General features: G+C 38.0%; 1 protein-coding gene across 1 annotated transcript; it reads right to left on the bottom strand.

The window, feature by feature from the left end:
• Positions 1–4,559: 4,559 nt before the first annotated feature.
• On the bottom strand, positions 4,560–7,050 carry iapp (islet amyloid polypeptide). Its single transcript, XM_004553908.3, has 4 exons — positions 6,930–7,050; positions 5,606–5,702; positions 5,217–5,357; positions 4,560–5,127 (listed from the first exon to the last, which is right to left on the bottom strand). Exons 2-4 carry the CDS (start codon positions 5,683–5,685, stop codon positions 4,953–4,955), a joined length of 396 nt encoding a protein of 131 aa, XP_004553965.1. The 5' UTR covers positions 5,686–5,702; positions 6,930–7,050; the 3' UTR covers positions 4,560–4,952.
• Between the last annotated feature and the right edge of the window lie 3,880 nt (positions 7,051–10,930).

Raw genomic sequence — 10,930 nt, 5'->3', positions numbered from 1 at the left:
TTACATATTAATGAAGCTTACATTCTTTCTGGTTATATACAGTCAGTCCTTTAGTTTTAATGGTTTATGTTTCAGGGCATAAGACAAATAATCTATTCCTTATTAGATCTTAAAAATGTGAAGACTACAACCTCAGATAAACTACAGAACATGACCTGTTAGACCATGTTATTATTTATTTAACACCAATTAAGCCAAAAGCTGCTCATTTAACTGCAAAAGCAGTATGTGAAAAACCAATAATAACTCAGATTAATGGTTTCCTGTACGACAGGCTTATGAAGAATATCTTTTGAGTTTCTTCATAGGTTAGAATTTAGGCTTCAAGTTTTCCATTTATTTCACCTTTATTCCCTCAATCATGTTGTCATATTTTAGTCTCTGTGGTAGGTGTTTTTCTGTTTGTCATACATCCTGTTTTTTGGGGATTTTTTGGTAGCGCTTCTCTTGTATGCATTGGATTTTAGCTCCCTTGTCTTACTATGGCTGTTTAGTTTTAACTGTGTTTAGTTTTTAACTGTGTACTCTCGAGTTTCCCATATTACCTCACATGCCTACTTAAAGCATCAGTCTAGTCTAATTCTTTGTCTCGTTGAATTGCTGCCAACTGTTACTTCCTGGCAACTGAAAAGTAGTCAAATATCCAGCCAGAATAATGCCAGGAGTGTGTTGATGACTACCAAAGAATCTGGTTGAGGTGCAACTTGTTGCTCTTTTCTTTACTTGTGATATTCATATGTGTTATATTTGCTGTAATTTGTGAAGCTCTCTTGGCATATATATACATATATAATACATATATAATATATATATATAACAATAACACTTTCAGCATCAGAGAAATTAATCATTTTAGTCACTACAGAGACCCTTTATTACTGTAAAAGACATGTAAATCAATTTAGTAGCGAGAGGAGGTTAAAGTCCTTTGTTTTGAATTTTGGTGGCACAGCAACCTTCTTGTTTATATTGAAACACAACTGTACCTTTAATGCCACCGATCAATGTGGTCACCAGGCCATGAATCAGATCTAAAATTCCATCAAAACATTCATCAACCGTCATTACCGCAGTGATAAACAACCCCGCAGCAGATAGCAGTTGCAGTGCCATTTGTGGTTTTACATGAGGCAATCGACAGATCTTGACATGATCCCCATTCACCGTCAGAGTGTTTGGGGGATAATGGCTGCATTGTTTTTGGATTCATCAGCAAAAGCCGGCATTTGTTCTATTTTTGAAAAACCTTTTATGCAGGTGCTAACCGTGCATGGGAGTGTTGATGTCAGTGTCTGAGATGATTGGGTCGCTGCTAATCAAACAGAGGTTAATGCTGTGCGTCATACGTCGCCTCTTGATATTCATTACCCTGAATAACCTCTGCAGAAAGGCAACACATGACTATATGGGAATACAGTATTTGTGGCAATTACTAGACTTTTACTTAGCTTAGAATGGGGAACTTTACCTATTCATGTATCTTCACATCTGCATGAGAGAAAGGCACCAGAGCAGGAGTTTTAAAAAAGAAGTGAGGAGATTTATTTACAGATTACGTGAAAGCTAAGCCATCTATCTATCTATCTATCTATCTATCTATCTATCTATCTATCTATCTATCTATCTATCTATCTATCTATCTATCTATCTATCTATCTATCTATCTATCTATCTATCTATCTATCTATCTATCTATCTATCTATCTTTAATGTCACATCATTCTTTAGTTAATTCCCTCAGCAGGTGGGAAATTATAAAGGAGAAAGTGAAGAAAGCAGAACCGGCCTAATGAAGAGGGCCATGATGATGATGATGATGATGATGAAGAGCTGTGAATCTGATTACACTGTAGCATAAATCAAATTAGTCACCTGAAGTATATACTGTGCAATATTACATACTGAAGGTTACATACTGAAGTAAGGTACAATATAAAAACTATAAACCTGCACTCACTGGTCACTTTCTCTGCTACACCTGTTCAGCTGTTCCTTAACACAAATATCTAATCAGTAAATCACATGGCAACAACTGAGTCTACTCCTGAAGTTCAAACCAAGCATCAGAATAAATTAGTGCTGTCAAAATTATCGCGTTAATTGTTAAGATCAACGCGAAATGTTTAATGCATTAAAAAAATTTAACGCTGATTTTGTTTTTTTATTAATTTCCTGTAATCTAAGACCTCTGGAGGAGGGGGCAACAGTGTGCTATGCTGGCGTTTGGCCTGACAGAAATGATTAGAAGAAGAAGAAGAAGTGACACCATGCTACTATCTAGCTAACACTAGCTAACACACGCAAGCATGGACGAGGGCGGACTTTTGGGTGGAAAGTTTCTCTTTAAGAAGTTGCCTGATGGCTTGTTGGACAAAACGAGAGTAAGATGCACAATTTGCAACGCTGAATTCAAGTACCACAGAAGCAGTTCATCACTGGCGTATCACCTGAGAGCAAAACACCCAACTGAATCCACCTCTACGGGACCTCGCCAGTCTACGCTTCAGGAGTATGGTGCTTGTGGACGAATAACAAAAAATGTGAGAGAAAAGGTAACCAATTCCTTGGTTGTTTGGATAGCTAAAAACTGCCGACCAGTTAGCATAGTAGAAGATGATGGACTGAGAGAAGTCATTCGTGCTGCATCAGGAGATGAGTGTTACAATCTGCCCTCGAGAGGAACCATTGTGTCGAGACTGCACACTTTGTATGGGGACCAGAGGGCTCAGCAGTCCAGCAAGCTTGTGCAAGTAAGGAATGTCGCTCTCACCGGAGACCACTGGACTTCGGTGAACAACGATAATTACTTAAAATATAAAGAATAAAAAAATGTAATTGGAGCCAGGCTATTAATAAAGTAATTGAGATTAATCGCAATTAATAACAGAAAATTGTGAGATTAGTTAGTTAATTTTTTTTAATCTATTGACAGCACTAGAATAAATATGATAGTGACTGTGAGAGTGGCATGGTTGTTGGGACGGGAGAGGCTGGTCTGAGTATTTCAGAAACTGCTGATCTTTGGGATGGTCCCAAACAACCATCTCTAGGATTTTTGTAGAGAATGGTCTGAAAAATATAAAACATCCAGTTCTCTGGGTAAAAATGAAGATAATGGCCAAACTGCCTCGAGCTGATAGGAAGGGAACAGTAACTCAAATAACCACTTGTTATAACCAAGGTATGCAGTAGAATATCTATGTATGCACAGCACATCAAGTCACAAAGTAGATGGGCTACAGCAGCAGGAAACCACATCGGGTACTATTTCTGTCACAGCTGAGACTGGAATTCCCACAGGATCACAAAAATTGGAAAACTGGAATAAACTTGCCTGGTCTAATGAGTCTCAATTATTTGCTGTGACATTAGCTGTAAGCAACATCAAACTATGGATCCATCCTTCCCCGTATCAGTGTGGCTGGTGTTGTTGTAATGGTGTAGCAAACTTTGGGACACTTAGTACCAACTGAACATTTATACACCACAGTCTGACTATTGTTGCTGGTCATGTCCGTCCCTGTATGACCACAGTGTACCCATCTTCTGATTGCTGTTTTCAGCATCATGTCACAAATCATCTCAAACTTGACAATGAGTTCCCTGTACTTAAACAGTATAGTGAAAAGGTGTAGTCACATCATGGACGTGCAACTAACAAATCTACAGGAACTGTGTGACGCTGTCATGTCGATATGGGCCTGAAACTCTAAGGAATGTTTCCAGAAACTCATTGAATCTCTTCCATGAAGAATTAAGAGTGTCCTGAAAAAAAAAGTGGCTTTAACGAAGGACTAAGAAGGTGTAGATAATACGGTGGCCGATGAGTTCATAGCACGCCACTTAAGGTACTTTTTGGATGCTTTGGGGTGCATCGTCTTCATGGCATTGATGTGCAAAGTTGGTTTGATATGGACTCAAATAACAGGCACTAAAAATGATTTGAATAAAATGGTACCTCATAAGCTTCTGCATTTCATAATACCAGGAAGTCAGACTAATTATTTAGTGTTAAAAGTCCCTCAGAAGTTCCTACCGCTTCCCCTGTTTTGTGTGTCTTGAGCATTTGCTTGCGTCAGCAACATATACGACTTTTTTGTTTTACAGAAATGAAAGTGGTGTTTATCTTGTCTAGCAAGAAAGTGAACAAGTGTTATTCTCAAAATGCTGAACCATCGTTTGCTTGTGATGAGAGTGAAAGATGAGATTGAATTTGGGGCTGAATTATCAGCATTTCCTCTGAGTTTCTTTGGCTGCTGTGTTCCTCATGAAAGCTTGACGTTATGGCAAACGTGAGTTGTTTATTTCTTGGTGTTATGGAGCTGGGTGAATTAATGAGCTGCGTGAAATAGGATGGCTACTTCATTTTTAAGTTTATTCCAGTGGCAATGCAACTTTCAGAGTTTGCTCATAATCAAAGTGAAATACTTTTATTTGATTAATGGACATCTCCTGAAAGAAAACGTTTTCTGTACTCATCAGATGGATGCTAACAGCTCACAGCTCCTGCGTGCAGCTCTAATACAATAATGTGGCTTAAAATGCATAAAGGTTTTAAAAAATATAAATATATATATATTTTTTTTACAATTTTATTATCAAAACAACAAATAACATTTATTTTATATTGCTTTACATGTTTTTCCTTTATTTTATTTCCCATGAATTACTTTAACATTTGGTTGTTTTTTATTATTATTATTCCCATCATGCCATTGTGCAACAACATATGAAGCCACAACACACAAAAAGGCAGAAAAAAATATACAGTGATGTTTTAAATCAAAGGCACTGTTTCTTAAGTTAAGAAAGTAATCAAGAAAAGTCTGTGATCATTGCCATCATTGCCATCATTATATATATGTCATTCTCACAATCATTGTTACATGATTGGTTATATCATCAGAGCTGTGAGGATTGCTGCAAATGCTGTGGAGTTTCCTCAGTTGGCACTAGAGATTCACGTAGCCTGAAGGCTCCAGTAGGTCTCTTTTGCCGTAGGTGGCAGATCCCACATTGGTTGGTGCGTACACAGTACCAATAGTGTTACTGGAACGGACCAGGAAGTCTGCTAGCCTCTGGGTGACACAGGTGGCTGTGTTGCACTTTCTCTTCTCTATATGGTGACTAAGAAAAGCACAGATATTAAGAAACACCACAAAAATACTCGTAGATTTCAACTTTTTTAAAATGAAATCAAGCAATAATGCTGCTACCTGTTCATAGCTGTGAGCCCCCTTCGTGGCCGTGTACCCACGAGGCTGAGAAATGGGTTGGAGATTAGCCCGGGAAGCAACCAGGCTTCGCTATCTGGGAGATCGCTTTCTTGCTCGCTGGATGAGCTGGGACTGAAGTACCTGAATCACAGAGGACAAAGGGCTAAACCATTTGACATTGATGATAGGCTCTTGAAGATATCCACAACTCCCGAGAACAAGGAGAGAAAGTGGCCACTTAGCTCCAGCCCCACTTCTCCCTGCACAGTGAAACACTTTCCCCACAAATGAGCACAGTTGGTTTCCATCTTTGATTATCAACATTTGAGCCAAATGAAAGCCAAAGTTCTCCTGCACCTCGGCTCTCTGCTTTGAATGTGTTGGCTTACCTATAGCTTGGGGCAGCGGTGATGCAGTGCAGCAGCACAAGCAGCATGAGAAGAAGCACAGGCACCCTGAGGTGATACATGCTGTAAGCGTGATTACCTGCAAACACAACAGGAGTTACATTTGTTTATTGTGCTTCAGGGAAAACCAGTGAGACGTGTGATAGTTTTGTCTGATTCCCAACAAATTAGGTACATCATCAAAATAGATGTCAGGGTCTAACCTAAGTGTTAAGCTATGTTAAATTATATTTGAAAAAAATGCAATAAAGTTATAGTTAGATTGCCAAAAATGCATTTTTTAAAAAAATCTTTGAAATAGTTTTAAAAGCAATTAAATCCATGGTATCGACTCATCTGATACTGGGATTTTTCCACCATAAAATGGAGCAAGCAGACATTTTCAAGCAGGAGCAGTCTGAAAAACAAAGCTTGTTGTTCCTGGAAATGCTGACATTATTTCAACTTCAGCAACGTGCAGCACAATAATTAGAATATAGTTGCTTTTAAATGCAAATCTGAAGGAACACTTGAGCTGACTTTGCAAAAACAATATGGGATGGATTCATTTAGAATTTTACTTCAACTAGGACAGTACATTTGCCAGTACTGGTTTCTTAAAGGTAATTTAATGGCACCAGCTTTAAATGTTGAACATGCACGCATCATTTTATTCACATTGGATATATTTTAAATATATAAACATGTCCTGACCATGTGCAATTTTAGTATAGGGTGCAATATTTTCGGGATTTGATTTTGAAGTAAAAGTAATTAAGAATATATTATTTTGTAATATATATCCAAATTTGATGAGTAGCTTAAATGTTAGATTATAATGACATCATTTTATAACATTTCATTACTAATTAATCAGCTGCATATGTGTTCAAATGATGACAAAGTCTTTTATTGTGTTAGTCGTATGAAAATAGTAGCAGCAATCTCACTGTTACATCTGTTTACAGAACAACACATAATTTTTTTTTTAAATAAATAGTTTGTTTTTTTTCCGTTTTTGTACATTTCAGTCTTAGTTATATTTCCACAGAATCATCTAACTTAATGTAGCTTTCATCTACACATTTCCCTGTGCTCTATGTGAATTTCAATCTTTTACTTAATCTTCTAACCTCTCTTTTACTTACTTAAAAAATATGCAAGAAATAGACTTACTAAAATATTCCCTTTTTAATTTTTTAAAGAAAAATGTTACTATATAAAAACTGAGATAAATGTCAGTTTCTTCTAGCACCTCATTAACAACTATAAATAAAACCTGTGGGGGAAAAAGACATCCAAGCCATAGGAAAGACAAAATACTCACTTTCTGTAGTCTTGGCTAGATCCCAGTCTGCTACTGGAGCTCTCCAAGGTTTGTCAGACTGTCACACAAGCCGACTGCAACAGTTATAGGCTCTCTGCTCAAACCACTTGTGACATCAGCTCTCTCCAAATATAGCCTTGCATTTTCATCTACAAAAGGGTGGGGTAGGGAATAAAGCGGGTCTTATACATGTCATATAACACTCGGTTCTACCGTAATGTACACTCTTTAATATTCACATGAGCAGAATAAAAAAAAAAGAACGAAAGATAATCACAGTACACAGACACAAACACACGCACGTCTGCATACGTCACCATCCTCATCATCACAGTCGTCACTATTGTCATCAGCTGCCGTGATGGGACTGACCCGCCACAAACCCACACCAGGGAGAAGAACACTGTCAGGCTGTCTTCCTATTTACCTTGAGACATGTAGTGAACTTTTACTGTAGGTCACCAAACTCTGGCCTTAGCGCCTTCCTCTGGGCTTCAACGACGATGAATAAAACATGTGAAGATGAATTATCATCAATAATAAATGGTGCCTCATTATTTTGATGGGACGTGTCACAAGCAACACAGTATTAATTAATGAATTGATGGTAAAATTTGAGACACTTTAGAACCGCACAACCCAACAGTGTGACAAGTTGAAAACTAGACTAGTAGTTGCATCTTCTTATTTAGTTTCCTAAAGACTGTATAAGCAAATATTAAGTTGTTTTCTTTTAAGTAAACAATATGCATCGCTTGGAATCCAAGAGGTGATTGATCGAGGTTTTATTTACTGAGATAAAAACCGAACAAGAGAGATTGCTCTCTGACTTGTGCGCTTAATCACCACATCTAAACAGAAAACGTGTCCTTAACAACCACAAGACTTTTAGAACAATGTCCTTTGGGCAAATGAGACCAAAGTGGAGCTGTTTGGCCGTACTACACAGCACTGTGTTCACAGCATATCAGCACAAACACCTCATACCGGTTGTCAAGCATGGCGGTGGAGGGGTGATGATTTGGGCTTGTTTTACAGCCACGTTACCTGGGCACCTTGCAGTGACTCACAGAGTCAATGAACGTGTTACAATGGTCCAGTCAAAGTCCAGACCTCAACCTGGCTGAAATGCTGAGAGAGCTGTGCATAAATCAATGCCTGCAAAAATCAATGAACGCAAGCAACACTGTACAGAAGAGTGAGACAAAATTCCTCCACAGGAATGTGAGAGACTGATAAAGTCACACAGATAATGATTACTTCAAGTTATTGCTGCTAAAGGTGGTTCTAAAAGCTACTGAACGATAAGGTGCACTTAGACAGATAGTGTGAAAAAATTCCCATCTACAATCAGGGAATATCAGCCTCCCTTTGAACTGATAATCATGTTATTAAGTAATGTGTAATGTAATATGTATTATAAATCTGTATATATAGTATGTTTTAATATAACACACATTTATATAAATCTACTGAAAATAAGCAGCAAATACAAATAGACAATTCTGATGAGCTGTGGTTTTCACAGAAAGATATCTCATAAAAATGTACTCATAAAACACTGCAAGAAAAAAAAAGACCATCAGTTTCACAACAACAGTGCATGACTCTTAATGTCATAGTTATTGTTACTGGTGAGCCAAAGAGAGCATCCTACTATCTCACTGGGGAGATGCCAGCACAGGCAGCAGGCTGCTGGTAAGTGCTAGTGGTTTTCACCGCAGATTGAGCTAACAGACATATAGTGCACTCTTAATGGACGTATAACACCCCCAAACCCACTGCGGTCTGATGAACACCTCCGCCAGTTTCCTGTAAGCTTCAAAAAAAAAAAAAAAGGTAACTGCAGAGACAGTGACAGGATATTTTTCTGATTCCTCTGCAGCTACATGGGTTTTTATTATTTCTTTGCACAATATCAGCTCAAAGTTTCAAAGTTGTGACTGATTTATTTACATTAATGCATAATCACGTGAGAGTCCGAAAACAATTACTTGATTTAGCTATATACCAGAGATTTTGTGCCTCAGGACTTTTGGTAATTTACAACTTTTTGAGGAAGAAGAGAGAAAAGAAATTTTCTTTTTTTTAATGGAAGTCCTGGAAAACATTGAGTCAAGTCATGTCATCATGTGGTGCCTTGGATTGATTTTGTACATGCGAGAAGTCTAACCTTACAGTTTGATTTAGCACAAAAACTAAGCTCACACAAAACCAAGTGAACCTTCACAAGCTTCATCAAATCCTGTTTAATCCAGTTTTTCTCCCTTTCACTTTTAGTGCAGAGATTTCTGCTTGTAAGCATCAATAAATATGGTCAGCATGGTTCATTAGTATTCTTGTAGCACTGAATCTAAGTGGGATGAAACCTCACTGGAGAATCATTCGGACGTAAGCAAGGAGTGCCAGCAGCGCAGTGCTATGACTTGTTTGCACTGAGAGCATCGACGCCTGGAAATGTTTCCATGTTTGTAGTTAACTACTGTCACATGGGCAGTTTGGCACGATGCATTACCTGATTGGTGTGGGAAAACTCTTTGGTCACATGATTTCATCACTTTTGTTTATTCGAGGGAGGAGCACTCACACACGAAACCTGTGTGTGTCAACTCTCTGGCCCGTGATGCATCCACAGATAAAAATAAACACTTGACGTCACCAACATCTACCTCTACATGGAAACCAAATAGCATGTTTTTTGAATTAATTGCATTAATGACATCTTAGTCAGGAAGGTGTTTTGTTTTGTTGCTTTGTGAATGCATTTTTACCTTCCTACTAAATATCTCTTGTACATCAAGCAGTCTTATGCATAAAGTTACGATTCTGGTGTTTTCTTTCTTCTTGGACAGCGTGCATAAGTGCAGAGAAACCCTCATATTTCAGTGGTATTTGTAAAAATATCTCTGCTAATGAGAAGAAACATACTTTAAGACATACTTCTGTGCGCAAAACAAGTCCTCAATTTTGCCTAAACTTAAATCTGATTAGGAATTGTTGTTCAAAAGACCAAATGTGACATGAAAGATTCAAGCTTAGGGACAAAACCTACTGAGGATCTGCACCTAAAAATACTTTTATTTTCTCCTGCTGCCCGGAGCTTAACAGCATAGGCTGGTTGTACATTTCACACAACTCTTAACACAGCAACTCTCTCTCACACCTCTCTGGAGTGTTTTTTCTTTTCAACCTTTTCCCACCTGACGCAAAATCAAGCACACAGATTTTTACACTGGTCAAAACAGCTGGTGAAAACAAAGACACATTTAGCAGCTACATTTGTGATCTAGTCTTTTGTACTTCACCTTGATGTTTGAGCCTCACCGTACAGTCTAAAAATACCCCCCATCCCCTAAAACGTATCAATATTCCTTGTTTGGAATGTTTTTCATCTCATCATGTTTTCAGTTGATAAAAGATCTTGACTGCAGGCATTCCAGTTTAGCATCCAGACTCTTCTACTATGAAGCCATGCTACTGAAACAAATGCAGTATACAATTTCGAATTGGCCTTAGGGTTAAAAATATATTCCTCTAAAACGTTTTCAACATTCATGACACATTTCCACATATTCCTCCTGAATGACAAGTCTGCTTTTCAGTCTGAAGTATTTGGGCTCCATGTTTTCCAAAAAGTATTTCAAGGGTCGGTCTGTCTCAGCACAGAACAGTTTTCCATTTTGCCTCGGTCCATTTTATATGAGCCTTGGTCCACAGACAACAGCAATGTTTCTGGATCATGTTCACTTATGGCTTCTTTTTTGCATGACAGGGCTGCATTTCTGGATGGCACGGTCAGTGATCATGCCTGTTTTTAATGCAGTGCCACTTGAAGATCACAGGCACCTGATATGTTTTTTCAGGCTTGTCCTAAAGTCCTCACAATTTCATGTTGAGAAAAATTATTCTGAAATTGCTGCACAATCTGGAGATACTCTTTTTTTGTTTTTTGGTTACTGCATAGTGATAAACCTCTGACCTTTTTTACTTTTGAGAAGCTT

The sequence above is a fragment of the Maylandia zebra genome, linkage group LG17 (genome assembly GCF_041146795.1).
Source record: "Maylandia zebra isolate NMK-2024a linkage group LG17, Mzebra_GT3a, whole genome shotgun sequence".
NCBI lineage: Eukaryota > Metazoa > Chordata > Actinopteri > Cichliformes > Cichlidae > Maylandia > Maylandia zebra.
The sequence above is the reverse complement of the archived record's forward strand: the minus strand, read 5'-3'. Positions and strand labels throughout refer to the sequence as shown.

Coding starts and splice junctions, on each gene's coding strand:
- iapp (XM_004553908.3), bottom strand. CDS start 5,685: ATGTATCACCTCAGGGTGCCTGTGCTTCTTCTCATGCTGCTTGTGCTG. Junction 5,358..5,605: donor ACCGCTGCCCCAAGCTATAG/GTAAGCCAACAC, acceptor TCTGTGATTCAG/GTACTTCAGTCCCAGCTCAT. Junction 5,128..5,216: donor GGGCTCACAGCTATGAACAG/GTAGCAGCATTA, acceptor TGCTTTTCTTAG/TCACCATATAGAGAAGAGAA.